The 27,168-nt window shown below is 48.1% G+C and overlaps 2 protein-coding genes and 25 non-coding genes across 27 annotated transcripts; all 27 read right to left on the reverse strand.

Annotated features, from left to right (window-relative positions):
* Positions 1–980: 980 nt before the first annotated feature.
* On the reverse strand, positions 981–1,054 carry TRNAI-AAU (transfer RNA isoleucine (anticodon AAU)). The gene has a single exon. It is a non-coding gene; the product is annotated as a tRNA-Ile (tRNA).
* Positions 1,055–1,196: 142 nt separating this feature from the next.
* On the reverse strand, positions 1,197–1,270 carry TRNAI-AAU (transfer RNA isoleucine (anticodon AAU)). Its single transcript has one exon. It is a non-coding gene; the product is annotated as a tRNA-Ile (tRNA).
* A 142-nt stretch (positions 1,271–1,412) lies between these two features.
* TRNAI-AAU (transfer RNA isoleucine (anticodon AAU)) lies at positions 1,413–1,486 on the reverse strand. The gene has a single exon. It is a non-coding gene; the product is annotated as a tRNA-Ile (tRNA).
* Positions 1,487–1,628: 142 nt separating this feature from the next.
* TRNAI-AAU (transfer RNA isoleucine (anticodon AAU)) lies at positions 1,629–1,702 on the reverse strand. Its single transcript has one exon. It is a non-coding gene; the product is annotated as a tRNA-Ile (tRNA).
* Positions 1,703–1,903: 201 nt separating this feature from the next.
* TRNAI-AAU (transfer RNA isoleucine (anticodon AAU)) lies at positions 1,904–1,977 on the reverse strand. Its single transcript has one exon. It is a non-coding gene; the product is annotated as a tRNA-Ile (tRNA).
* Positions 1,978–2,883: 906 nt separating this feature from the next.
* On the reverse strand, positions 2,884–2,957 carry TRNAI-AAU (transfer RNA isoleucine (anticodon AAU)). Its single transcript has one exon. It is a non-coding gene; the product is annotated as a tRNA-Ile (tRNA).
* Positions 2,958–8,096: 5,139 nt separating this feature from the next.
* TRNAI-AAU (transfer RNA isoleucine (anticodon AAU)) lies at positions 8,097–8,170 on the reverse strand. Its single transcript has one exon. It is a non-coding gene; the product is annotated as a tRNA-Ile (tRNA).
* Positions 8,171–8,312: 142 nt separating this feature from the next.
* Positions 8,313–8,386, reverse strand: TRNAN-AUU (transfer RNA asparagine (anticodon AUU)). Its single transcript has one exon. It is a non-coding gene; the product is annotated as a tRNA-Asn (tRNA).
* A 142-nt stretch (positions 8,387–8,528) lies between these two features.
* Positions 8,529–8,602, reverse strand: TRNAI-AAU (transfer RNA isoleucine (anticodon AAU)). Its single transcript has one exon. It is a non-coding gene; the product is annotated as a tRNA-Ile (tRNA).
* A 142-nt stretch (positions 8,603–8,744) lies between these two features.
* Positions 8,745–8,818, reverse strand: TRNAI-AAU (transfer RNA isoleucine (anticodon AAU)). The gene has a single exon. It is a non-coding gene; the product is annotated as a tRNA-Ile (tRNA).
* A 142-nt stretch (positions 8,819–8,960) lies between these two features.
* TRNAI-AAU (transfer RNA isoleucine (anticodon AAU)) lies at positions 8,961–9,034 on the reverse strand. Its single transcript has one exon. It is a non-coding gene; the product is annotated as a tRNA-Ile (tRNA).
* Positions 9,035–9,071: 37 nt separating this feature from the next.
* On the reverse strand, positions 9,072–10,574 carry LOC146188882 (uncharacterized). The gene has a single exon (XM_084603931.1). The coding sequence runs from the start codon at positions 9,894–9,896 to the stop codon at positions 9,117–9,119; it is 780 nt and encodes a 259-aa protein (XP_084460057.1). The 5' UTR covers positions 9,897–10,574; the 3' UTR covers positions 9,072–9,116.
* A 2,180-nt stretch (positions 10,575–12,754) lies between these two features.
* LOC146188883 (uncharacterized) lies at positions 12,755–13,961 on the reverse strand. The gene has a single exon (XM_084605140.1). The coding sequence runs from the start codon at positions 13,946–13,948 to the stop codon at positions 12,755–12,757; it is 1,194 nt and encodes a 397-aa protein (XP_084461266.1). The 5' UTR covers positions 13,949–13,961.
* Positions 13,962–14,148: 187 nt separating this feature from the next.
* TRNAI-AAU (transfer RNA isoleucine (anticodon AAU)) lies at positions 14,149–14,222 on the reverse strand. The gene has a single exon. It is a non-coding gene; the product is annotated as a tRNA-Ile (tRNA).
* Positions 14,223–14,364: 142 nt separating this feature from the next.
* On the reverse strand, positions 14,365–14,438 carry TRNAI-AAU (transfer RNA isoleucine (anticodon AAU)). Its single transcript has one exon. It is a non-coding gene; the product is annotated as a tRNA-Ile (tRNA).
* A 142-nt stretch (positions 14,439–14,580) lies between these two features.
* On the reverse strand, positions 14,581–14,654 carry TRNAI-AAU (transfer RNA isoleucine (anticodon AAU)). Its single transcript has one exon. It is a non-coding gene; the product is annotated as a tRNA-Ile (tRNA).
* A 142-nt stretch (positions 14,655–14,796) lies between these two features.
* TRNAI-AAU (transfer RNA isoleucine (anticodon AAU)) lies at positions 14,797–14,870 on the reverse strand. Its single transcript has one exon. It is a non-coding gene; the product is annotated as a tRNA-Ile (tRNA).
* Positions 14,871–20,036: 5,166 nt separating this feature from the next.
* On the reverse strand, positions 20,037–20,110 carry TRNAI-AAU (transfer RNA isoleucine (anticodon AAU)). The gene has a single exon. It is a non-coding gene; the product is annotated as a tRNA-Ile (tRNA).
* A 141-nt stretch (positions 20,111–20,251) lies between these two features.
* On the reverse strand, positions 20,252–20,325 carry TRNAI-AAU (transfer RNA isoleucine (anticodon AAU)). Its single transcript has one exon. It is a non-coding gene; the product is annotated as a tRNA-Ile (tRNA).
* A 142-nt stretch (positions 20,326–20,467) lies between these two features.
* TRNAI-AAU (transfer RNA isoleucine (anticodon AAU)) lies at positions 20,468–20,541 on the reverse strand. Its single transcript has one exon. It is a non-coding gene; the product is annotated as a tRNA-Ile (tRNA).
* A 141-nt stretch (positions 20,542–20,682) lies between these two features.
* Positions 20,683–20,756, reverse strand: TRNAI-AAU (transfer RNA isoleucine (anticodon AAU)). Its single transcript has one exon. It is a non-coding gene; the product is annotated as a tRNA-Ile (tRNA).
* Positions 20,757–20,898: 142 nt separating this feature from the next.
* On the reverse strand, positions 20,899–20,972 carry TRNAI-AAU (transfer RNA isoleucine (anticodon AAU)). The gene has a single exon. It is a non-coding gene; the product is annotated as a tRNA-Ile (tRNA).
* Positions 20,973–21,114: 142 nt separating this feature from the next.
* TRNAI-AAU (transfer RNA isoleucine (anticodon AAU)) lies at positions 21,115–21,188 on the reverse strand. The gene has a single exon. It is a non-coding gene; the product is annotated as a tRNA-Ile (tRNA).
* Positions 21,189–21,330: 142 nt separating this feature from the next.
* TRNAI-AAU (transfer RNA isoleucine (anticodon AAU)) lies at positions 21,331–21,404 on the reverse strand. The gene has a single exon. It is a non-coding gene; the product is annotated as a tRNA-Ile (tRNA).
* A 142-nt stretch (positions 21,405–21,546) lies between these two features.
* TRNAI-AAU (transfer RNA isoleucine (anticodon AAU)) lies at positions 21,547–21,620 on the reverse strand. Its single transcript has one exon. It is a non-coding gene; the product is annotated as a tRNA-Ile (tRNA).
* A 142-nt stretch (positions 21,621–21,762) lies between these two features.
* On the reverse strand, positions 21,763–21,836 carry TRNAI-AAU (transfer RNA isoleucine (anticodon AAU)). Its single transcript has one exon. It is a non-coding gene; the product is annotated as a tRNA-Ile (tRNA).
* A 5,157-nt stretch (positions 21,837–26,993) lies between these two features.
* On the reverse strand, positions 26,994–27,067 carry TRNAI-AAU (transfer RNA isoleucine (anticodon AAU)). Its single transcript has one exon. It is a non-coding gene; the product is annotated as a tRNA-Ile (tRNA).
* Between the last annotated feature and the right edge of the window lie 101 nt (positions 27,068–27,168).

Here is a 27,168-nt window from a genome sequence, read left to right on the forward strand (position 1 = left end):
AGGTATGCTGGAAAAGGGCTCTACAACTAGACTCGTCACGCTGAAGCTGAAAGCTGGCATGAAGCTCGACGACCTGCCGCATCAGCTCAATGTTAGCGGTGAGCTCGCGCTCGTCATTGTGCCAGGCAGACCCCCGTTGTGCCTACGCTGCCGGAGTACGGGTCACATCCGCAAAGAGTGCCGGGTTCCTCGCTGCGGAACCTGCCGACGGTTCGGGCATGAAGACAACCAGTGTGCACGAACCTACGCTAGCATTGCCGAACCTGGGACCAGCGAAGACTCGTCCGAGTTAATTATGGACGAGGCGGATGCGGAGGAGGCTGCTGACATTAGAGGTCAGTCAACGAAACAGGACGCGCCTTCCATGACGGTTTTAACAAATGATAAGGTGACGGTCTCAAATGAAAAGAATGAACCTCGGCATGTCTTGAACGTTCCATCCCAGGACCATGAAAGCGAGTCAAAGGAAGGGTCAGAAGACTTAACCAAATTTTCTGACGCTGAGGATCATCTCAGTACTGAGCCTTCCTGTACTGATGCCATGGAGGTTGGGCCGGAGACAGCAGCCTTAATTGCCGCGAAACGTCCGCATGAGGAAAGCGTCGAGGAGACTCAGCTGCCAGGCGGTGTTTGTGGTGAGCCGCCGCCGAAAACTTCTGGCATCCGAAGAGCCACGTTAAGACCGAAGCCGAACTTCTCGGCTGACACGCGGCAGGCGGGGAAACCGCCTCCGTAGTTTTTGTGGAGACCTGAACGATTTGTGGGTCGGCTGCCTACCGACCAGCGTCACGAACCTTCTACAACCAAGTGGTGCGTGTGTTAACTGAGCTAGCAGGCCAGAACTGTCCGATGGTTCGATATAATCCCTGACATTTGGAATCGAAATGGATAACGCTATAATTTGCCCTTTAGCGCCTGATGTCTGTGGGGCTCGAAACTCTATGCTTAGTTAAAACCGGGAAGGAGAAAAACAAAAAGAGTGGCCTGCGCAGGGATTGAACCTACGACATTTGCGTTATTAGCACGACGCTCTAACCAACTGAGCTATCAGGCCAGAACTGTCCGATGGTTCGATATAATCCCTGACATTTGGAATCGAAATGGATAACACTATACTTTGCCATGTAGCGCCTGATATCTGTGACGCTCGAAACTCTATGCTGAGTTAAAACCGGGAAGGAGAAAAACAAAAAGAGTGGCCTGCGCAGGGATCGAACCTACGACCTTCGCGTTATTAGCACGACGCTCTAAACAACTGAGCTAGCAGGCCAGAACTGTCCGTCGGTTCGATATAATCTCTGACATTTGCAATCGAAATGGATAACACTATACTTTGCCATGTAGCGCCTGATATCTGTGACGCTCGAAACTCTATGCTGAGTTAAAACCGGGAAGGAGCAAAACAAAAAGAATGGCCTGCGCAGGGATCGAACCTACGACCTTCGCGTTATTAGCACGACGCTCTAACCAACTGAGCTAGCAGGCCAGAACTGTCCGTCGGTTCGATATAATCTCTGACATTTGGAATCGAAATGGATAACACTATACTTTGCCATGTAGCGCCTGATGTCTGTGACGCTCGAAACTCTATGCTGAGTTAAAACCGGGAAGGAGAAAAACAAAAAGAGTGGCCTGCGCAGGGATCGAACCTACGACCTTCGCGTTATTAGCACGACGCTCTAACCAACTGAGCTAGCAGGCCTTTTATTTTTCTTTATCGCCTGTTTTGATTTCACATCAGCCTAACTGAGCTAGCAGGCCAGAACTGTCCGTCGGTTCGATATAATCCCTGACATTTGGAATCGAAATGGATAACACTATAATTTGCCCTGTAGCGCCTGATGTCTGTGACGCTCGAAACTCTATGCTGAGTTAAAACCGGGAAGGAGAAAAACAAAAAGAGTGGCCTGCGCAGGGATCGAACCTACGACCTCCGCGTTATTAGCACGACGCTCTAACCAACTGAGCTAGCAGGCCAGAACTGCCCGTCGGTTCGATATAATCCCTGACATTTGGAATCGAAATGGATAACACTATACTTTGCCATGTAGCGCCTGATGTCTGTGTGACTGGCTACCTGCGCGAGGTTGTTTTTTCGTGCAAGTTGCTGGAAGTGCGGTTTTCTTTTGATTACCTTTTCAATGTTCCCCAAAAAAAAACTGTATAAAGATCTCATTGACGTGATGCTGCCGGTGCCTTTTTACCGGGCATTACACTGTGGAGGCCCAGGGCAGGACGTTTTGAAAAGAGTCAAGAAGATGCCCTTGAGGCCATCTGCTAAAACGTTCCTTTTCAAACTTCACTCTAATACGCTCCCAGTTAAAATCTGGCTGAATGAAAAAGGTATCTTCGTCCCATGGACAACGAATTGCCTGTTGTGCCAAAAACCGGAGACAATTGAACACGTCTTCTTACAGTGTTGGGATGCTGTTTTTCTATGGGACGTCCTCCAAAGGACAATTAAAAAGGAACTTCCCCTAACTCCGTACGGTATCAGATTCCTACCAGTGCAGAACGATGATGCACCTTATGATTTAATTATGCTTCTTGGCCTCCATAGTTTGTGGAAAACACGAATGCAGGTGCGTCACGCAGATATAAATACACGATCTGCGCGTGAAAACTTCATTGAAAGTGCGGTGTATATACGCGAATCTTTCAGGATGCAGCAGGATCCACCACAATGGCAATGTCTATTTGATGAGTTGGTGAACCTGAAAAGATTTTAGCCGCGTACACGTTAGCTCAAGTGTAGTTGACGTGTTTTATCATGTGTATTTTGTTTTGTGTTTCACGGCAATAAAGAAAAAAAAAGCGCCTGATGTCTGTGACGCTCGAAACTCTATGCTGAGTTAAAACCGGGAAGGAGAAAAACAAAAAGAGTGGCCTGCGCAGGGATCGAACCTACGACCTTCGCGTTATTAGCACGACGCTCTAAACAACTGAGCTAGCAGGCTTTTTTTTTTTCTTTATTGCCGTGAAACACAAAACAAAAATACACATGATAAAAAACGTCAACTACACTTGAGCTAACGCGTAAGTGGCTAAAATCTTTTCAAGTGCACTAACTCATCAAAGAGACAATGCCATTGTGGCGGATCCTGCTGCCTCATGAAAGTTTCACGTATATAAACAGCACTTTCAATAAAGTTTTCACGCGAAGATCGTGTATCTATATCTGCATGACGCACCTGCATTCGTGTTTTCCACAAACTATGGAGGCCAAGAAGCATAATTAAATCATAAGGTGCATCATCGTTCTGCACTGGTAGAAATCTTATACCGTGAGGAGTTAATGGAAGCTCCTTTTTAATTGTCCTTTGGAGGACGTCCCATAGAAATACAGCATCCCAACACTGTAAGAAAACGTGTTCAATTGTTTCCGGTTTTTTGCACAACAGGCAATTTGTTGTCCATGGGACGAAGATACCTTTTTCATTCAGCCAGGTTTTAACAGGGAGCGTATTAGAGTGAAGTTTGAAAAGGAATGTTTTAGCTGATGGCCTCACGGGCATCTTCTTAACTCTTTTCAAAACGTCCTGCCCTGGGCCTCCACAGTGTAATGCCCGGTAAAAAGGCACCGGCAGCATCACGTCAATGAGATCTTTATACAGTTTTTTTCTAGGAACGTTGTAAAGGTAATCAAAAGAAAACCGCACTTCAAGCAACTTGCACGAAAAAACAACCTCGCGCAGGTAGCCAGTCACAGTACCAGGCATGTTTTCACATGACACAATCCATTCAGGGAGCAGCCTCTGTAATCGCACTTGCATCACGGTTCTTAAAAAGGTATCTTTTTGATCACGGAGGAATATAAATCGCGAAACCACCTGACGCAAGAACAGATGTGCAAGGCCAAGCCCGCCCCTTTTAACAGAAATAAACAAATTCGTCCGGGCGGTTTTTTCCCATGTGGATGCCCAAATAAAAACAGCAAAAACGCGGTGCATTTTCTGAATTGAGGTTCGTGAGACACACAACACATTCATGAGGTACCACAGCCTCGAAATAAGAAAAACATTGCAAATAGAAGCGCGCGAAAATATTGAGAGTTGCCTTCCTTGCCAGGCATCCGCTTTTTCTTTCGCTCTGGATGTTTCTTCCATCCAGTGCACGTTGGGATCTTGATAACATTGTAAAGGCACGCCTAGATATCGTGTTGGGAGAGCAGACCATCGCAGCTTACAGAAGAAATCAGGTGTCATGTCCCAATCACCGTGCCAAAACCCAGAGCTTTTCTCCCAATTGATCTTACATCCCGTTTGATCACAAAATGTTTGGACGACACTCGTGGCTTCACAAATGCTCTTTCTAGTTGCACAAAACACTGCTATGTCATCGGCATATGCTAGCATTTTCACGTGTGCTGATTGCAGCTTGAACCCTAAAATGCGATCGCTATCAATGATAGCCAAGCAAAGTGGCTCTAAATACAGTGCAAACAGCAGGGGTGAGAGTGGGCAGCCCTGCCTTACCGATGAACGTACTGCGATGCTGTCAGTCAGTTCACCATTCACTATAATACGGGTCGTGCAGTTCGCATACGCCATTTTAACACCCTCCACTATGACGTCACCAAGGTTAGAATGCTCCAAAATGGAAAACAGAATTTCGTGAGAAACACGGTCAAAGGCTTTCGCCAAATCTAACTGCATCATGGCTATCTGACCACCGAGTGCATCAACACATTCTAGTACGGTTCTTGCGACATGTATATTCGTGGCAATGGATCGACCCTTGATGCCGCACGTTTGATGAGACCCAACCAATTTCTTTATTACGCTTTGCAGTCGTTTTGCTAAAACCTTCATGTACACCTTGTAGTCAACATTGGTGAGGCTAATCGGTCGATATGACCCCACCAACAGACGTTTCTCCGGATCATCTGTCTTGGGTATTAGAACAATGTGCGATGTAGAGAAAGACAATGGGACAGTATTACGTTCATAAGCTTCAGTGATTACACAGAGCAAAAACTGAACCGCATACTGCTGAAACGTTTTAAAGAAGGCAGCGCTTAGGCCATCCGGCCCAGGGGCCTTCCCAGTTGTCAGGTCATCTATTGCAGATACTATCTCCTGCAACGTTATCGGTGTTTCTAGGCGCGCTTTACTTTCGTCATCCAGTGCAGGCATCAGTCTCAGAAAATCTGTTTGAAAGCCGCCTACAGTCTGAGGCTTAGCGCTAAGCAGTTCTTCGAAGTGCTCTGCTACCGCACGCTGAATATCTTTAGCGTCTTCTGTGATATGGCCGGCATACCTTATACTCCTTATTTCTTTCTGGCAGGCGTATCTTTTCTCGTCTGCTAGCGCTCGTTTTGTCGGAACTTCTCCAGCCCAAAGTTTTTCAGCCCTTGCACGTATGACAGCCGCTGTGTATCTTTCGCTGTCGATTGTTTCCAACTCACTTTTTATCTCTCGTATTGTACTGGCGAAATGCCCTGGCACTGAACTTTCCATGCTCAAAAAAAACTGGAGTTGTTCATTCAGTTCTTTTTCTTTTTCTTTCTCTTTATGCCGCACCTTACTGCTCTTTTCTATGGATTTCAATTTGACCCACTCTTTGAAGCTGTCCCATTCCTCTGCAAAACTTACTGGTCGCATAGCAAGACGATTTTCAAACTCGGTCTTAACTTCCGTAAGGAACTCTTCATCGGCAAGAAGTTTGGCATTCATTTTCCATAGGTACCAGTTAAAGCGCGATTTCTTTCCTTTGCGACCAAACACTGCACTCACGAGACAATGATCGCTGAAAGACACAGGTTTGACCTCATATGCAGTACATAGGGAAACAAGATCTACCGAGGCATACACCCTGTCCAATCTAGCATGGCTGTCACGCTGAAAGTGCGTGAACTCTGGCTGGTTTCCAGTGGAGAACACACTACCAACATCCTCAAGGCCATACTCATGCACAAGTGCATTCAACAGCTCGGAGCTTCTGTCTCTTCGAGGTTTACACTTCGCCGCTCGGTCCACAGCTGCGCACACACAGTTGTAGTCACCAAGTACAAGCAAGATTTTGTCAGTCTTCAGCCACACCTCAATAGACTCAAAAAACAATTCACGCTCACATCCTGAATTGGGAGCATACACACACACAACACGCCAGCATAAATTAGAGTAGGTAAAATCGGCAACCAAAAGCCGACCGCTTGGACAGGCAAAAACGGACTCTACGCTTACTCCCAGCGTGTGGCGTATAAATAAAAGGCATCCACCCGATACACCAACAGAATGGCATACACACACATAAAAGTTTGTTTGAAAAGAAGCCACCATACGGTCAGTGCTTTCTTGGCTCTCAATCTTTGACTCTTGCACAGCTGCTATATCTATATCATTATCCAAAAGGAGGCGACTGAGTTGGCATTGTCGCCTTCTCGCTCCCAGTCCTCTGACATTCAAAGTAGCTACATGTACCGGCGAATTAAGCTTGAGAGTCATGTATTAGAGAGAGACGCCCGTACCCGCATGGTGCCTACCTTCATGGTTGCATGGCTTCTGCTTCTGACGAACAGCGGCGTATGTATGCATGTAATGTCCTCCCAGCAGAATGTCGGGATGCATTCAAACGAAGTCCAAGCACATTGTTTCATTTTTGCTCACACACCCACCACTTGGTTGCAGAAGGTTCCTGACGCTGGTCGGTAGGCAGCCGACCCACAAATCGTTCAGGGCACCACAAAAACTACGGAGGCGGTTTCCCCGCCTGCCGCGTGCCGGCCGAGAAGTTCGGCTTCGGTCTTAACGTGGCTCTTCGGATGCCAGAAGTTTTCGGTGAGCCGCTCACCACAAACACCGCCTGGCAGCTGAGTCTCCTCCACGCTTTCCTCATGCGGACGTTTCGCGGCAATTAAGGCTGCTGTCTCCGGCCCAACCTCCATGGCATCAGTAAAGGAAGGCTCAGTACTGAGATGATCCTCAGCGTCGGAAAATTTGGCTACGTCTTCTGACACTTCCTTTGATGCGCTTTCATGGTCCTGGGATGGTACGTTCAAGACATGCCGAGTTTCATTCATTTCATTTGAGACCGTCACCTTATTCTTTGTTAAAACCGTCATGGAAGGCGCGTCCTGTTTCGTTGACTGGCCTCTAATGTCAGCAGCCTCCTCCGCATCCGCCTCGTCCATAATTAACTCGGACGAGTCTTCGCTGGTCCCAGGTCCGGCAATGCTAGCGTAGGTTCGTGCACACTGGCTGTCTTCATGCCCGAACCGTCGACAGGTTCCGCAGCGAGGAACCCGGCACTCTTTGCGGATGTGACCCGTACCCCGGCAGCGTAGGCACAACGGGGGTCTGCCTGGCACGATGACGAGCGCGAGCTCGCCGCTAACATTCAACTGATGCGGCAGGTCGTCGAGCTTCATGCCAGCTTTCAGCTTCAGCGTTACGAGTCTAGTTGTAGAGCCCTTTTCTAGCATACCTTTAACACGCCAACGCTCCCGGGAAACTTCCGACATCTTTCCGTAAGGCGCAAATGCAGCACGAACATCTTCATCTGGCACGTTGTGTAGTAGCCAGTGAAGCTTGAATCGCACGTCCTGGTTCGCCGGGTCAATCACCAAACAGCGACCGTTTTTCACAGACAGCTCACCTACACTGACAATCTTGTTGACGGCTTCAGTATCCTTGAGAGTGACGGCCCAGACGTGGCTCATCCGATACGCCCCCATAGCGATAACATCGGGGATTAGCGAGTGTTGTGCTAAAGCATCCCGGAAATCTTCCACCCGGTACGGGCGGGCCCTGAAATCGGCGTGCAAAAAAACGGTATTCAAAACAAACCGACCTGTTGGAAGTGCAGGCAAAACGACCTGGTAAGTGTTGTCCTGTTCAGCAGTCCTGTTACCGCGGCCTGACATGGCCGCTGAAGCCGCTCCTGAGGAGCCCTGCATCCTGCGTCCGTTCACTGGCGTGGCCGGAAGCAGAATCCCCAACTGAGCTAGCAGGCCAGAACTGTCCGTCGGTTCGATATAATGCCTGACATTTGGAATCGAAATGGATAACACTATAATTTGCCCTGTAGCGCCTGATATCTGTGACGCTCGAAACTCTATGCTGAGTTAAAACCGGGAAGGAGAAAAACAAAAAGAGTGGCCTGCGCAGGGATCGAACCTACGACCTTCGCGTTATTAGCACGACGCTCTAACCAACTGAGCTAGCAGGCCAGAACTGTCCGTCGGTTCGATATAATCTCTCACATTTGGAATCGAAATGGATAACACTATACTTTGCCATGTAGCGCCTGATGTCTGTGACGCTCGAAACTCTATGCTGAGTTAAAACCGGGAAGGAGAAAAACAAAAAGAGTGGCCTGCGCAGGGATCGAACCTACGACCTTCGCGTTAATAGCACGACGTTCTAAACAACTGAGCTAGCAGGCCAGAACTGTCCGTCGGTTCGATATAATCTCTGACATTTGGAATCGAAATGGATAACACTATACTTTGCCATGTAGCGCCTGATATCTGTGACGCTCGAAACTCTATGCTGAGTTAAAACCGGGAAGGAGAAAAACAAAAAGAGTGGCCTGCGCAGGGATCGAACCTACGACCTTCGCGTTATTAGCACGACGATCTAAACAACTGAGCTAGCAGGCCAGAACTGTCCGTCGGTTCGATATAATCTCTGACATTTGGAATCGAAATGGATAACACTATACTTTGCCATGTAGCGCCTGATATCTGTGACGCTCGAAACTCTATGCTGAGTTAAAACCGGGAAGGAGAAAAACAAAAAGAGTGGCCTGCGCAGGGATCGAACCTACGACCTTCGCGTTATTAGCACGACGCTCTAACCAACTGAGCTAGCAGGCCAGAACTGTCCGTCGGTTCGATATAATCTCTGACATTTGGAATCGAAATGGATAACACTATACTTTGCCATGTAGCGCCTGATGTCTGTGACGCTCGAAACTCTATGCTGAGTTAAAACCGGGAAGGAGAAAAATAAAAAGAGTGGCCTGCGCAGGGATCGAACCTACGACCTTCGCGTTATTAGCACGACGCTCTAACCAACTGAGCTAGCAGGCTTTTTTTTTTTTTAATACCTTTTTTTTTGAGACAAGCACGATACATTGTTAAAAGCACCCCGGCTGCTTCAGCCGGTCAAAAGTTAAAATGACTTGATTTGAACTAAATCGTCAAGCACACACATCCACGCTGGTGGGTCTTTCTGCACTCGGTACACATCACGTATATAACATACACTTTCCACAAAGTTTTCCTTTGTAGTTCGGACGTTTACATCTGCATTGCGCACCGCCATACGTGTTTTCCATAAACTATGGAGGCCGAGGAGCATAATCATGTCATAAGGGACACCTGTGTCATCTGTGTCTGTTGGTAAGTAGCGGATTCCAATCGGTGTTAAAGGTAGTTCCTTTTTTAGTGTACGTTGCAGGACATCCCAATAGAAGATCGCGTCCCAACATTCAATGAACACATGTTCAACGGTTTCTGGCTTTTTGCACAGCAAGCAGTTCGTTGTCCATGGTACAAAAATGCCTTTGTCAGATAGCCATGTCTTAACCGGCAAGGTTCCCGTGTGCAGTTTGAAAAAGAATGTTTTTGTACTTGCTTTAACTGGCATCCTTTTAATTCTTTTAAGAACATCTTGACCTAGGCCTCCAGAGTTTATTATACGGTACAGAGGCACTGGCATGATTAGATCTATAAGATCTTTGTACAGTCTTTTCCTCTTTACAGTGCTGAGATACTCTTGTGAAAACCGAACCTTGAGAAATTGCACAGAGTCAACAACTTCCTTCAAATAACCTCTAGCGCCACAAGTTGACAATCTCACAGTGGACACTATAAAATCAGGAAGAGTTCTGCTCAGACGCACCTGTATCATTGAGCGCAGGAAGGGGTCTTTCTGATCCCTCATAAACATAAAACGAGACACAACCTGGCGAACAAACAAATGTGCGAGACCCAGACCACCATCTTGAACTGTTCGAAACAAATTGGTTCTTCTGACCCTCTCCTAACTTGAATTCCAGATAAACACAGCAAATACCCTATGCATTTTTTGCACATTTACACGCGACATAGCCAGAAACTGCAAAACATACCACACTTTGGCAATTAAAAAAATGTTGCATACTGTTGCTCTCGCAAACATCGACAAGTCTCGTCCTTGCCATGCCCTTGCTTTCTCGCTCACTTTTGACGTCGCCTCGTTCCAGTAATCTGCGCTCTTGTTATAGTGCTCGAGAGGCACACCCAAGTAGTTCAACGGCATGTTTGTCCACTGCAGATTCGCGAACAACGGTGGTGTAATTCCCCAGCTTCCGTGCCAAAAGCCCACACTCTTTTCCCAATTGATCTCAGCCCCAGTTTGCTGGCAAAACCGCTTGGCGACGTCAACACTTTCTTGTACACTCTCGCGGTCACTGCAGAATACAGCAATGTCGTCCGCATACGCAAGAATTTTAACATTAGATGACTGAAACCTGAAGCCATTTATTCGGTCGTTGTTAATAAGACTTAAACAGAAGGGCTCAAGGTAAAGTGCAAAAAGCAGTGGTGAAAGTGGGCATCCCTGCCGTACGGAGGACCGCAGAGGGATGGGTTCACACAAGTTCTTATTGACAATTATTTGGACTGTACAGCTGCTGTAAACCATTTTAAGCCCGTCTTGTATTATGCTGCCCACATTTACATGTTCCAAAACTGAGTACAAGACATCGTGCGCCACGCGATCAAACGCCTTCGACAGGTCTAGCTGTACCATTGCAACTCGGCCACCGAACACATCACAGCACTCAAGGATACTTCGAGCGATGTGCACATTTGTGCAGATGGTACGCCCTTTCACTCCGCACGTTTGGTGCGGTCCAACTAGGTCCGTGATGACACTCTGTAAACGTTTGCCAAGAATCTTCATATAGATCTTGTAGTCGACATTTGTGAGGGTTATCGGGCGATAAGCCCCCACAGATAGCATTTTTTCTCGGTCGCATGTTTTGGGGATAAGCACAATGTGGGCAGTAGAGAAGGAAGGTGGCATTTGTTTAACATTGTATGCTTCTGCAATCATATGGTATAGCAGCGGGCTGACTTCTTCTCTGAATGTTTTATAGAAAGCAGCGCCTAACCCATCAGGTCCTGGTGTTTTCCCAAGTGGCAGGTCCTCAATAGCCTTCTGAACTTCCTCTAAGCTAATAGGCTGTTCTAAGCGCGCACGTTTCTCTTCGTCTAATCGAGGCATGAGGTGCAAAAATTCGTCCCACAGACTGCCCTTTGCGCTTCTGTCATTCCCTATCAGTCCTTTGTAATGCTCAACAAACACTCGCTCGATTTCTTCGCGGTCGGTCGTTATTCTGTTGCGGTAGCGGATCTGTTGAATTTCATTTTGTGCTGCATATCTTCTTTCATCACACAATGCACGCTTATTCGGCACTTCACCAGCCCACAACTTTTCGGCGCGCGCCCTTATCACAGCCGCTCGGTACTTATCTGCCTCCAGAGCTTCTAGCTGGCTTTTGACTTCTCGGATTTCTTTTATGTACAAACCGGGCACTGCTGTTTCCATATTTGTCAAAAAGTCTAATTTGCACTCCAATTCTTTGATTCGTTTCTTTTCGCTTTGATGAAGGATAGTTCCTCGTTCTATCGCTCTCATCTTGACTGTGTTCTTAAAATTTTCCCACTTATCTGCGCAGCTTGCTGATTTGACGCAAGGCATTTTAGTTAAGTCTACAATTTGTTTAACAAAAGTTTCATCCTCCAGCAGTTTAACATTAAATTTCCAAAGTTTCCAGTTGAAACGAGTCCTACTATGTTTCTTCCCAAAGCTTACAATAACAAGGCTGTGATCGCTGAAAGAAACATGTTTCACTTCATGGCTGGAACACATTGTCACCAATCCTATGCTTGCGTATACTCTGTCTAGTCTTGCATTGCTACCGCGTTGGAAGTGAGTAAAACATGGCTGCGAGCCTTGAAGCAACACCCAGCCCAGATCTTCCATGTCGTGTTCTTGAATTATTGCATCGAGATACTGCGCACTCTGATCACGCACAGGGGTGATCGGCACTCGATCCTCTGGCATGCAGACACAGTTAAAATCACCCATCAAAACGACGCTTCTCTCGCAGTTCAAAAACACTTTGACCTTTTCAAAAAAACTAACACGTTCCTTGTAATTGTTAGGGGCATACACACAAATCACTCTCCATGAGCATCCAGAAAGGGTGAAATCGACAACCAGTAACCGACCCTCTTCGGATGTGACAATGGTTTCATTCCCAATTCCAAGATTATTTCTCAAAAATAACGCGCAACCTCCGGACTTTCCAACCGCGTGACATACGCAGACATTGTATCGGGACCGAAAAATTTCAACCATGCGATCTGTGTGCTCCTCGCTCTCAATCTTAGTTTCTTGTAATGCGATTATATCCAATTCATTTTCTAAAAAGAGGCGGTTGACCTGACACTGGCGCTTCCTCGCCGCCAGTCCACGCACGTTCAGTGTGGCTACGCGTAGTGGCAGTTCAATCTTTCGTTCATTCTTAAAGGCACCCACTGCTCGCGCAGTGCTCACCTCAGGGTACCGTGGCGCTGAAGGGGATTCCGCGTGCTGGAGCTCCACAAAGTGCACCGCCTCGCAACGATCACACGCACTTTCACAGTCCATGGCCAAAGTTTGACGGTCAAGCTCACAGTTCCCTTCCATGGTATATCGTCTCCACCATGGCACGCTGATCCGGAAACCGACGGCAGCACATTACAGCTGTAGAAGCGCTATTCAGGCGCCTCTACCGCAGGTCGTATGTCTGGTGGAATATTTGGTCTTGGCCTGTAGGGAGACCGTCGCGTCATTACCGCCTTGGTGGGCGGCTCCTCCGCGGGTGCTCCATCAGTTTGTCGGTCATCTTTCACAGTTTCGAGGTAAGCGCGTTTTGTGGCCGTGACAGCAGCTTCCTCCAATGAGACCTCATTATGGGGGTGTTCGACGTGCGGTTCGTCAAGTGTTCTAGCAAGGGCTCTGAGAGTAGGCGGCTGCTTTTCTTGGCTCGTCTTTTCCTCCGAGACGCGTTGCGGTACTGGAGGTGCCTCGGCCGGACTTGTGCCGCTAGGCCCAACACTTGAAGGCTGCGTGATCTTCTCGACGGTTGCTGTTTTGCCTCCAGCTGCCCTTGATGCTTCCTCAGCCTCCACCTCGTCCATAACGTGTTCAGTCACATCGGCGTTCCTTCCTGGTCCGGTCTTGCTTGCGTACGTAGGTACACACTCGCTTTCGTCGTGACCAAACCGGCGACAGCGCGAGCACCGAGGTACCCGACAGTCGCGGCGAATGTGGCCGTTCCCTAGGCAGCGGAGGCAGAGCGGAGGCCTCCCAGCTACAACCAAAAGTGCAGGTTCACCGGCTATTCGCAGTTGATGAGGTATGTCTTCAACTGTCAAGTTGGATTTCAGCTTCAGGCTTAGTACACGGGTCGTTGACCCTTTTTCTGTGACGCCGTGCACACGCCAGCGCTCCTTCGAACACTCGGTCACCTCGCCGTACGGAAGGAAGGCCGCACGCACTTCTTCATCAGTCACGTTGTGAAGGACCCAGTGCACTTTAATGCGAACCTCTTGCTTGTTGGGGTCAACCACAAGACACCGGTGCTCCTTCACCGTCATGCTCCCGGCATCAAGAACTTTCTTAACGGCTTCCGTGTTCTTAAACGTGACTGCCCACACATGATTCATTTGGAATGCTCCCAAGGCCACAACCTCGGGAAGCAATTCCAAACGGGCAAGGGCATCCCTGTAGTCCTCGACCCTATACGGCCGCGCTCGAACGTCGCCGTGCAAAAATACGGTATTAAAAACAATACGACCTGTTGGGAGGTGGGGCAGCATAACTTCGTAGCCTGTGTCGTTATCTTCAGCAGCAAACCTGTTTCCGCGGCTCGGCTGAGCCGCTAACACCGCTCCGACGGAGCTCATGATAACACGTCCGTTCACAGTGGTGGCCGGAAGTGGAATCCAACTCAGCTAGCAGGCCAGAACAGTCCGATGGTTCGATATAATCCCTGACATTTGGAATCGAAATTGATAACGCTAAAATTTGCCCTTTAGCGCCTGATGTCTGTGGGGCTCGAAACTCTATGCTTAGTTAAAACAGGGAAGGAGAAAAACAAAAAGAGTGCCCTGCGCAGGGATCGAACCTACGAACTTCGCGTTATTAGCACGACGCTCTAACCAACTGAGCTAGCTGGCCAGATCTGTCCGATGGTTCGGCATAATCCCTGACATTTGGAATCGAAATGGATAACGCTAAAATTTGCCCTTTAGCGCCTGATGTCCGTGGGTCTCGAAACTCTATGCTTAGTTAAAACAGAGAAGGAGAAAAACAAAAAGAGTGGCCTGCGCAGGGATCGAACCTACGACCTTCGCGTTATTAGCACGACGCTCTAACCAACTGAGCTAGCAGGCCAGAACTGTCCGATGGTTCGATATAATCCCTGACATTTGGAATCGAAATGGATAACGCTATAATTTGCCCTTTAGCGCCTGATGTCTGTGGGACTCGAAACTCTGTGCTTAGTTAGAACCGGGAAGGAGAAAAACAAAAAGAGTGGCCTGCGCAGGGATTGAACCTACGACCTTCGCGTTATTAGCACGACGCTCTAACCAACTGAGCTAGCAGGCCAGAACTGTCCGATGGTTCGGCATAATCCCTGACATTTGGAATCGAAATGGATAACGCTATAATTTGCCCTTTAGCGCCTGATGTCTGTGGGACTCGAAAATCTATGCTTAGTTAGAACCGGGAAGGAGAAAAACAAAAAGAGTGGCCTGCGCAGGGATTGAACCTACGACCTTCGCGTTATTAGCACGACGCTCCAACCAACTGAGCTAGCAGGCTTTTTTTTTTTTTTTTTTTTTTTTTTCTTTATTGCCGTGAAACACAAAACAAAAATACACATGATAAAACACGTCAACTACACTTGAGCTAACGCGTACGCGGCTAAAATCTTTTCAGGTTCACCAACTCATCAAATAGACATTGCCATTGTGGTGGATCCTGCTGCATCCTGAAAGTTTCGCGTATATACACCGTACTTTCAATGAAGTTTTCACGCGCAGATCGTGTATTTATATCTGCGTGACGCACCTGCATTCGTGTTTTCCACAGACTATGGAGGCCAAGAAGCATAATTAAATCGTAAGGTGCATCATCGTTCTGCACTGGAAGGAATCTGATACCGTACGGAGTTAGGGGAAGTTCCTTTTTAATTGTCCTTTGGAGGACGTCCCATAGAAAGACAGCATCCCAACACTGTAAGAAGACGTGTTCAATTGTCTCCGGTTTTTTGCACAACAGGCAATTTGTTGTCCATGGGACGAAGATACCTTTTTCATTCAGCCAGGTTTTAACAGGGAGCGTATTAGAGTGAAGTTTGAATAGGAACGTTTTAGCAGATGGCCTCACGGGCATCTTCTTGACTCTTTTCAAAACGTCCTGCCCTGGGCCTCCACAGTGTAATGCCCGGTAAAAAGGCACCGGCAGCATCACGTCAATGAGATCTTTATACAGTTTTTTTTTCTGGGAACATTGAAAAGGTAATCAAAAGAAAACCGCACTTCCAGCAACTTGCACGAAAAAACAACCTCGCGCAGGTAGCCAGTCACAGTACCAGGCATGCTTTCACATGACACAATCCATTCAGGGAGCAGCCTCTGCAATCGCACTTGCATCACAGTTCTCAGAAAGGTATCTTTTTGATCACGCAGGAATATAAATCGCGAAACCACTTGACGCAAGAACAAATGGGCAAGGCCAAGCCCGCCCCTTTTAACAGAAATAAACAAATTCGTCCGGGCGGTTTTTTCCCATGTGGATGCCCAAATAAAAACAGCAAAAACGCGGTGCATTTTCTGAATTGAGGTCCGTGAGACACACAACACATTCATGAGGTACCACAGCCTTGAAATAAGAAAAACATTGCAAATAGAAGCGCGCGAAAACATTGAGAGTTGCCTTCCTTGCCACGCATCCGCTTTTTCTTTCGCTCTGGATGTTTCTTCCATCCAGTGCACGTTGGGATCTCGATAACAATCTAAAGGCACGCCTAGATATCGCGTTGGGAGAACAGACCACCGCAGCTTACAGAAGAAATCAGGTGTCACGTCCCAATCACCGTGCCAAAACCCAGAGCTTTTCTTCCAATTGATCTTACATCCGGTTTGATCACAAAATGTTTGGACGACACCCGTAACTTCACAGATGCTCTTTCTAGTTGCACAAAACACTGCTATGTCATCAGCATATGCTAGCATCTTCACGTGTGCTGATTGCAGCTCGAACCCTAAAATGCGATCGCTATCAATGATAGCCAAGCAAAGTGGCTCTAAATACAGTGCAAAAAGCAGGGGTGAGAGCGGGCAGCCCTGCCTTACCGATGAACGTACTGCGATGCTGTCAGTCAGTTCACCATTCACTATAATACGGGTCGTGCAGTTCGCGTAAGCCATTTTAACACCCCCCACTATGACTTTTCCAAGGTTAGAATGCTCCAAAATGGAAAAAAGAATTTCGTGAGAAACACGGTCAAAGGCTTTCGCCAAATCTAATTGCATCATGGCTATCTGACCACCGAGTGCATCAACACATTCTAGTACGGTTCTTGCGACATGTATATTCGTGGCAATGGATCGACCCTTGATGCCGCACGTTTGATGAGACCCAACCAGTTTTTTTATTATGCTTTGCAGTCTTTTTGCTAAAACCTTCATATACACCTTGTAGTCAACATTGGTGAGGCTAATCGGTCGATATGACCCCACCAACAGTCGTTTCTCTGGATCATCTGTCTTGGGTATTAGCACAATGTGCGATGTAGCGAAAGACAATGGAACAGTATTACGTTCATAAGCTTCAGTGATTACATCGAGCATAAACTGAGCCGCATACTGCTGAAAGGTTTTAAAGAAGGCAGCGCTTAGACCATCCGGCCCAGGTGCTTTCCCAGGTGTCAGGTCATCTATTGCAGATTCTATCTCCTGCAACGTTATCGGTGTTTCTAGGCGCGCTTTACTTTCGTCATCCAGTGCAGGCATCAGTCTTAGGAAATCTGTTTGAAAGCCGCCTACAGTCTCAAGCTTAGCGCTAAGCAGTTCTTCGAAGTGCTCTGCTACCGCACGCTGAATATCTTTAGCATCTTCAGTGATATGGCCGGCATACCTTATACTCCTTATTTCTTTCTGGCAGGCGTATCTTTTTTCGTCTGCTAGGGCTCGTTTTGTCGGCACTTCTCCAGCCCAAAGTTTTTCAGCCCTTGCACGTATGACAGCCGCTGTGTATCTTTCGCTGTCGATTGTTTCCAGCTCACGTTTAATCTCTCGTATTTTACTGGCGAAATGCCCTGGCACAGTACTTTCCATGCGCAAAAAAAACTGAAGTTGTTCATTCAGTTCTTTTTCTTTTTCTTTCTCTTTATGCCGCACCTTACTGCTCTTTTCTATGGCTTTCAATTTCACCCACTCTTTGAAGCTGTCCCATTCCGCTGCAAAACTTACTGGTCGCATAGCCAGACGATCTTCAAACTGGGTCTTAACTTCCGTAAGGAACTCTTCATCGGCGAGAAGTTTGGCATTCAGTTTCCATAGGTACCAGTTAAAGCGCGATTTCTTTCCTGCCCTACCGAACACTGCACTCACGAGACAATGATCGCTGAAAGACACAGGTTTCACCTCATATGCAGTACATAGGGCAACAAGATCAACCGAGGCATACACCCTGTCCAATCTAGCATGGCTATCTCGCTGAAAGTGCGTGAACTCTGGTTGGTTTCCAGTGGAGAACACACTACCAACATCCTCAAGGCCGTATTCATGCACAAGTGCATTCAACCGCTCGGAGCTTCTGTCTCTTCGAGGTTTGCACTTCGCCGCTCGGTCTACAGCTGCGCACACACAGTTGTAATCGCCAAGTACAAGCAAGATTTTGTCGACCTTCAACCACAATTCAATAGACTCAAAAAACGATTCACGTTCGCTTTCTGAATTGGGAGCATACACACACATAACACGCCAGCATAAATTACAGTAGGTAAAATCAGTAACCAAAAGCCGACCACTTGGACAGGCAAAAACGAAATCTACACTTACTCCCAGCGTGTTACGTATAAATAAAAGGCATCCACCCGACACACCAACAGAATGGCATACACACACATAAAAGTTTGTTTGAAAAGAAGCCACCATACGGTCAGTGCTTTCTTGGCTCTCAATCTTTGACTCTTGCACAGCTGCTATATCTATATCATTATCCACAAGGAGGCGGCTGAGCTGGCATTGTCGCCTTCTCGCTCCCAGCCCTCTGACATTCAAAGTAGCTACGTGTAACGCCGAATTAAGCTTGAGAGTCATGTGTTAGAAAGGGCCGCCCGTACCCGCATGGTGCCTACCTTCATGGTTGCATGGCCTCCGCTTCTGAAGAAGAGCGGCATATGTGTGCACGTATTGTCCTCCCAGCAGAACGTCGGGCTGCATTCAAACGAAGTCCAAGCACCGTTTTTCATTTTTTTTTCCACACACGCCCCGCTTGGTTGCAGAATGTTCCTGACGCTGGTCGGTAGGCAGCCGACCCACAAATCGTTCAGGACACCACAAAACCTACGGAGGCGGTTTCCCCGCCTGCCGCGTGTCGGCAGAGAAGTTCGGCTTCGGTCTCAAAGTCGATCTTCGGATGCCCGCAGTTTTCGGCGGCGGCTCACCACAAACGCCGCCTGGCAGCTGAGTCTCCTCGAAGCTTTCCTCGTGTGGACGTTTTGAGGCAATTAAGGCCGCTGTCTCCGGCCCAACTTCCATGGCATCAGTGCAAGGAGGCTCAGTACTCAGATGCTCCTCAGCGTCAGAAAACTTGATTACGTCCTCTGACGCTTCCTTTGAAGCGCTTTCGTGGTCCTGTTGGTCCTGCGATGGAACGTGCGAGACGTGCCGAGTTTCGTTCTTTTCACTTGAGACCGTCACCTTATGCTTAGTTAAAACCGTCATGGAAGGCGCGTCCTGTTTCGTTGACTGTCCTCGAATGTCGGCTGCCTCCTCCGCATCCACCTCATCCATTATCAACTCGGACGTGTCCTCGCTGGTCCCAGGTCCGGCAATGCTTGCGTAGGTACGTGCACACTGGCTGTCTTCATGACCGAACCGTCGACAGGTTCCGCAGCGAGGAACCCGGCACTCCTTGCGGATGTGACCCGTGCTCCGACAGCGTAGGCACAAGGGAGGTCTGCCTGGCACAACAACGAGCGCCAGCTCACCGCTAACGTTCAACTGATGTGGCAGGTCATCCAGCTTCACGCCAGCTTTCAACTTAAGCGTGACAAGTCTAGTAGTTGAGCCTTTTTCTACCATACCTTTCACACGCCAGCGCTCCCTTATAACTTCCAACACCTTTCCATACGGCGTAAAGGCAGCACGCACATCCTCGTCTGGCACGTTGTGTAAAAGCCAGTGAAGTTTCAGTCGCACGTCCTGGTTGGCCGGGTCAATTACCAAGCAGCGACTGTTTTTCACACACAACTCACCGACACTAACAAGCTTGGTCACCGCTTCAGGATCCTTGAGAGTGACAGCCCAGACGTGGCTCATCCGATACGCCCCCATCGCAACAACATCGGGGATCAGCGAATGCTGTGCCAAAGCGTCGCGGAAATCTTCCACCCGGTAAGGGCGGGCCCTGATATCGGCGTGCAAAAAAACCGTATTCAAAACAAACCGACCTGTTGGCAGTGCAGGCAAAACAACTTGATAAGTACCATCCTGTTCAGCAGTCCTGTTACCGCGGCCTGACATGGCCGCTGAAGCCGCTCCTGAGGAGCCCTGCATCCTGCGTCCGTTCACTGGCGTGGCCGGAAGCAGAATCCCCAACTGAGCTAGCAGGCCAGAACTGTCCGATGGTTCGATATAATCCCTGAGATTTGGAATCGAAATGGATAACGCTAAAATTTGCCCTTTAGCGCCTGATGTCTGTGGGACTCGAAACTCTATGCTTAGTTAAAACAGGGAAGGAGAAAAACAAAAAGAGTGGCCTGCGCAGGGATCGAACCTACGACCTTCGCGTTATTAGCACGACGCTCTAACCAACTGAGCTAGCAGGCCAGAACTGTCCGATGGTTCGGCATAAGCCCTGACATTTGGAATCGAAATGGATAACGCTAAAATTTGCCCTTTACGCCTGATGTCTGTGGGGCTCGAAACTCTATGCTTAGTTAAAACCGGGAAGGAGAAAAACAAAAAGAGTGGCCTGTGCAGGGATCGAACCTACGACCTTCGCGTTATTAGCACGACGCTCTAACCAACTGAGCTAGCAGGCCAGAACTGTCCGGCGGTTCGATATAATCCCTGACATTTGGAATCGAAATGAATAACGCTAAAATTTGCCCTTTAGCGCCTGATGTCTGTGGGGCTCGAAACTCTATGCTTAGTTAAAACCGGGAAGGAGAAAAACAAAAAGAGTGGCCTGCGCAGGGATCGAACCTACGACCTTCGCGTTATTAGCACGACGCTCTAACCAACTGAGCTAGCAGGCCAGAACTGTCCGATGGTTCGGCATAATCCCTGACATTTGGAATCGAAATGGATAACGCTAAAATTTGCCCTTTAGCGCCTGATGTCTGTGGGGCTCGAAACTCTATGCTTAGTTAAAACCGGGAAGGGAAAAACAAAAAGAGAGGCCTGCGCAGGGATCGAACCTACGACCTTCGCGTTATTAGCACGACGCTCTAACCAACTGAGCTAGCAGGCCAGAACTGTCCGATGGTTCGGCATAATCCCTGACATTTGGAATCGAAATGGATAACGCTAAAATTTGCCCTTTTGCGCCTGATGTCTGTGGGGCTCGAAACTCTATGCTTAGTTAAAACCGGGAAGGAGAAAAACAAAAAGAGTGGCCTGTGCAGGGATCGAACCTACGACCTTCGCGTTATTAGCACGACGCTCTAACCAACTGAGCTAGCAGGCCAGAACTGTCCGGCGGTTCGATATAATCCCTGACATTTGGAATCGAAATGAATAACGCTAAAATTTGCCCTTTAGCGCCTGATGTCTGTGGGGCTCGAAACTCTATGCTTAGTTAAAACCGGGAAGGAGAAAAACAAAAAGAGTGGCCTGCGCAGGGATCGAACCTACGACCTTCGCGTTATTAGCACGACGCTCTAACCAACTGAGCTAGCAGGCCAGAACTGTCCGATGGTTCGGCATAATCCCTGACATTTGGAATCGAAATGGATAACGCTAAAATTTGCCCTTTAGCGCCTGATGTCTGTGGGGCTCGAAACTCTATGCTTAGTTAAAACCGGGAAGGAGAAAAACAAAAAGAGAGGCCTGCGCAGGGATCGAACCTACGACCTTCGCGTTATTAGCACGACGCTCTAACCAACTGAGCTAGCAGGCCAGAACTGTCCGATGGTTCGGCATAATCCCTGACATTTGGAATCGAAATGGATAACGCTAAAATTTGCCCTTTTGCGCCTGATGTCTGTGGGGCTCGAAACTCTATGCTTAGTTAAAACCGGGAAGGAGAAAAACAAAAAGAGAGGCCTGCGCAGGGATGGAACCTACGACCTTCGCGTTATTAGCACGACGCTCTAACCAACTGAGCTAGCAGGCCAGAACTGTCCGATGGTTCGGCATAATCCCTGACATTTGGAATCGAAATGGATAACGCTAAAATTTGCCCTTTTGCGCCTGATGTCTGTGGGGCTCGAAACTCTATGCTTAGTTAAAACCGGGAAGGAGAAAAACAAAAAGAGTGGCCTGCGCAGGGATCGAACCTACGACCTTCGCGTTATTAGCACGACGCTCTAACCAACTCAGCTAGCAGGCTTTTTTTTATTTTTTTTTTCTTTATTGCCGTGAAACACAAAACAAAAATACACATGATAAAAAACGTCAACTACACTTGAGCTAACGCGTAAGTGGCTAAAATCTTTTCAAGTGCACTAACTCATCAAAGAGACAATGCCATTGTGGCGGATCCTGCTGCCTCATGAAAGTTTCACGTATATAAACAGCACTTTCAATCAAGTTTTCACGCGAAGATCGTGTATCTATATCTGCATGACGCACCTGCATTCGTGTTTTCCACAAACTATGGAGGCCAAGAAGCATAATTAAATCATAAGGTGCATCATCGTTCTGCACTGGTAGAAATCTTATACCGTAAGGAGTTAATGGAAGCTCCTTTTTAATTGTCCTTTGGAGGACGTCCCATAGAAATACAGCATCCCAACACTGTAAGAAAACGTGTTCAATTGTTTCCGGTTTTTTGCACAACAGGCAATTTGTTGTCCATGGGACGAAGATACCTTTTTCATTCAGCCAGGTTTTAACAGGGAGCGTATTAGAGTGAAGTTTGAAAAGGAATGTTTTAGCTGATGGCCTCACGGGCATCTTCTTAACTCTTTTCAAAACGTCCTGCCCTGGGCCTCCACAGTGTAATGCCCGGTAAAAAGGCACCGGCAGCATCACGTCAATGAGATCTTTATACAGTTTTTTTCTAGGAACGTTGTAAAGGTAATCAAAAGAAAACCGCACTTCAAGCAACTTGCACGAAAAAACAACCTCGCGCAGGTAGCCAGTCACAGTACCAGGCATGTTTTCACATGACACAATCCATTCAGGGAGCAGCCTCTGTAATCGCACTTGCATCACGGTTCTTAAAAAGGTATCTTTTTGATCACGGAGGAATATAAATCGCGAAACCACCTGACGCAAGAACAGATGTGCAAGGCCAAGCCCGCCCCTTTTAACAGAAATAAACAAATTCGTCCGGGCGGTTTTTTCCCATGTGGATGCCCAAATAAAAACAGCAAAAACGCGGTGCATTTTCTGAATTGAGGTTCGTGAGACACACAACACATTCATGAGGTACCACAGCCTCGAAATACGAAAAACATTGCAAATAGAAGCGCGCGAAAATATTGAGAGTTGCCTTCCTTGCCAGGCATCCGCTTTTTCTTTCGCTCTGGATGTTTCTTCCATCCAGTGCACGTTGGGATCTTGATAACATTCTAAAGGCACGCCTAGATATCGTGTTGGGAGAGCAGACCATCGCAGCTTACAGAAGAAATCAGGTGTCACGTCCCAATCACCGTGCCAAAACCCAGAGCTTTTCTCCCAATTGATCTTACATCCCGTTTGATCACAAAATGTTTGGACGACACTCGTGGCTTCACAAATGCTCTTTCTAGTTGCACAAAACACTGCTATGTCATCGGCATATGCTAGCATTTTCACGTGTGCTGATTGCAGCTTGAACCCTAAAATGCGATCGCTATCAATGATAGCCAAGCAAAGTGGCTCTAAATACAGTGCAAACAGCAGGGGTGAGAGTGGGCAGCCCTGCCTTACCGATGAACGTACTGCGATGCTGTCAGTCAGTTCACCATTCACTATAATACGGGTCGTGCAGTTCGCATACGCCATTTTAACACCCTCCACTATGACGTCACCAAGGTTAGAATGCTCCAAAATGGAAAACAGAATTTCGTGAGAAACACGGTCAAAGGCTTTCGCCAAATCTAACTGCATCATGGCTATCTGACCACCGAGTGCATCAACACATTCTAGTACGGTTCTTGCGACATGTATATTCGTGGCAATGGATCGACCCTTGATGCCGCACGTTTGATGAGACCCAACCAATTTCTTTATTACGCTTTGCAGTCGTTTTGCTAAAACCTTCATGTACACCTTGTAGTCAACATTGGTGAGGCTAATCGGTCGATATGACCCCACCAACAGACGTTTCTCCGGATCATCTGTCTTGGGTATTAGAACAATGTGCGATGTAGAGAAAGACAATGGGACAGTATTACGTTCATAAGCTTCAGTGATTACACAGAGCAAAAACTGAGCCGCATACTGCTGAAACGTTTTAAAGAAGGCAGCGCTTAGGCCATCCGGCCCAGGGGCCTTCCCAGTTGTCAGGTCATCTGTTGCAGATACTATCTCCTGCAACGTTATCGGTGTTTCTAGGCGCGCTTTACTTTCGTCATCCAGTGCAGGCATCAGTCTTAGGAAATCTGTTTGAAAGCCGCCTACAGTCTCAAGCTTAGCGCTAAGCAGTTCTTCGAAGTGCTCTGCTACCGCACGCTGAATATCTTTAGCATCTTCAGTGATATGGCCGGCATACCTTATACTCCTTATTTCTTTCTGGCAGGCGTATCTTTTTTCGTCTGCTAGGGCTCGTTTTGTCGGCACTTCTCCAGCCCAAAGTTTTTCAGCCCTTGCACGTATGACAGCCGCTGTGTATCTTTCGCTGTCGATTGTTTCCAGCTCACGTTTAATCTCTCGTATTTTACTGGCGAAATGCCCTGGCACAGTACTTTCCATGCGCAAAAAAAACTGAAGTTGTTCATTCAGTTCTTTTTCTTTTTCTTTCTCTTTATGCCGCACCTTACTGCTCTTTTCTATGGCTTTCAATTTCACCCACTCTTTGAAGCTGTCCCATTCCGCTGCAAAACTTACTGGTCGCATAGCCAGACGATCTTCAAACTGGGTCTTAACTTCCGTAAGGAACTCTTCATCGGCGAGAAGTTTGGCATTCAGTTTCCATAGGTACCAGTTAAAGCGCGATTTCTTTCCTGCCCTACCGAACACTGCACTCACGAGACAATGATCGCTGAAAGACACAGGTTTCACCTCATATGCAGTACATAGGGCAACAAGATCAACCGAGGCATACACCCTGTCCAATCTAGCATGGCTATCTCGCTGAAAGTGCGTGAACTCTGGTTGGTTTCCAGTGGAGAACACACTACCAACATCCTCAAGGCCGTATTCATGCACAAGTGCATTCAACCGCTCGGAGCTTCTGTCTCTTCGAGGTTTGCACTTCGCCGCTCGGTCTACAGCTGCGCACACACAGTTGTAATCGCCAAGTACAAGCAAGATTTTGTCGACCTTCAACCACAATTCAATAGACTCAAAAAACGATTCACGTTCGCTTTCTGAATTGGGAGCATACACACACATAACACGCCAGCATAAATTACAGTAGGTAAAATCAGTAACCAAAAGCCGACCACTTGGACAGGCAAAAACGAAATCTACACTTACTCCCAGCGTGTTACGTATAAATAAAAGGCATCCACCCGACACACCAACAGAATGGCATACACACACATAAAAGTTTGTTTGAAAAGAAGCCACCATACGGTCAGTGCTTTCTTGGCTCTCAATCTTTGACTCTTGCACAGCTGCTATATCTATATCATTATCCACAAGGAGGCGACTGAGCTGGCATTGTCGCCTTCTCGCTCCCAGCCCTCTGACATTCAAAGTAGCTACGTGTAACGCCGAATTAAGCTTGAGAGTCATGTGTTAGAAAGGGCCGCCCGTACCCGCATGGTGCCTACCTTCATGGTTGCATGGCCTCCGCTTCTGAAGAAGAGCGGCATATGTGTGCACGTATTGTCCTCCCAGCAGAACGTCGGGCTGCATTCAAACGAAGTCCAAGCACCGTTTTTCATTTTTTTTTCCACACACGCCCCGCTTGGTTGCAGAATGTTCCTGACGCTGGTCGGTAGGCAGCCGACCCACAAATCGTTCAGGACACCACAAAACCTACGGAGGCGGTTTCCCCGCCTGCCGCGTGTCGGCAGAGAAGTTCGGCTTCGGTCTCAAAGTCGATCTTCGGATGCCCGCAGTTTTCGGCGGCGGCTCACCACAAACGCCGCCTGGCAGCTGAGTCTCCTCGAAGCTTTCCTCGTGTGGACGTTTTGAGGCAATTAAGGCCGCTGTCTCCGGCCCAACTTCCATGGCATCAGTGCAAGGAGGCTCAGTACTCAGATGCTCCTCAGCGTCAGAAAACTTGATTACGTCCTCTGACGCTTCCTTTGAAGCGCTTTCGTGGTCCTGTTGGTCCTGCGATGGAACGTGCGAGACGTGCCGAGTTTCGTTCTTTTCACTTGAGACCGTCACCTTATGCTTAGTTAAAACCGTCATGGAAGGCGCGTCCTGTTTCGTTGACTGTCCTCGAATGTCGGCTGCCTCCTCCGCATCCACCTCATCCATTATCAACTCGGACGTGTCCTCGCTGGTCCCAGGTCCGGCAATGCTTGCGTAGGTACGTGCACACTGGCTGTCTTCATGACCGAACCGTCGACAGGTTCCGCAGCGAGGAACCCGGCACTCCTTGCGGATGTGACCCGTGCTCCGACAGCGTAGGCACAAGGGAGGTCTGCCTGGCACAACAACGAGCGCCAGCTCACCGCTAACGTTCAACTGATGTGGCAGGTCATCCAGCTTCACGCCAGCTTTCAACTTAAGCGTGACAAGTCTAGTAGTTGAGCCTTTTTCTACCATACCTTTCACACGCCAGCGCTCCCTTATAACTTCCAACACCTTTCCATACGGCGTAAAGGCAGCACGCACATCCTCGTCTGGCACGTTGTGTAAAAGCCAGTGAAGTTTCAGTCGCACGTCCTGGTTGGCCGGGTCAATTACCAAGCAGCGACTGTTTTTCACACACAACTCACCGACACTAACAAGCTTGGTCACCGCTTCAGGATCCTTGAGAGTGACAGCCCAGACGTGGCTCATCCGATACGCCCCCATCGCAACAACATCGGGGATCAGCGAATGCTGTGCCAAAGCGTCGCGGAAATCTTCCACCCGGTAAGGGCGGGCCCTGATATCGGCGTGCAAAAAAACCGTATTCAAAACAAACCGACCTGTTGGCAGTGCAGGCAAAACAACTTGATAAGTACCATCCTGTTCAGCAGTCCTGTTACCGCGGCCTGACATGGCCGCTGAAGCCGCTCCTGAGGAGCCCTGCATCCTGCGTCCGTTCACTGGCGTGGCCGGAAGCAGAATCCCCAACTGAGCTAGCAGGCCAGAACTGTCCGATGGTTCGATATAATCCCTGAGATTTGGAATCGAAATGGATAACGCTAAAATTTGCCCTTTAGCGCCTGATGTCTGTGGGACTCGAAACTCTATGCTTAGTTAAAACAGGGAAGGAGAAAAACAAAAAGAGTGGCCTGCGCAGGGATCGAACCTACGACCTTCGCGTTATTAGCACGACGCTCTAACCAACTGAGCTAGCAGGCCAGAACTGTCCGATGGTTCGGCATAAGCCCTGACATTTGGAATCGAAATGGATAACGCTAAAATTTGCCCTTTACGCCTGATGTCTGTGGGGCTCGAAACTC

The sequence above is a fragment of the Amblyomma maculatum genome, chromosome 5 (genome assembly GCF_055883805.1).
Source record: "Amblyomma maculatum isolate TAMU_Amacu chromosome 5, ASM5588380v1, whole genome shotgun sequence".
NCBI classification, from domain to species: domain Eukaryota; kingdom Metazoa; phylum Arthropoda; class Arachnida; order Ixodida; family Ixodidae; genus Amblyomma; species Amblyomma maculatum.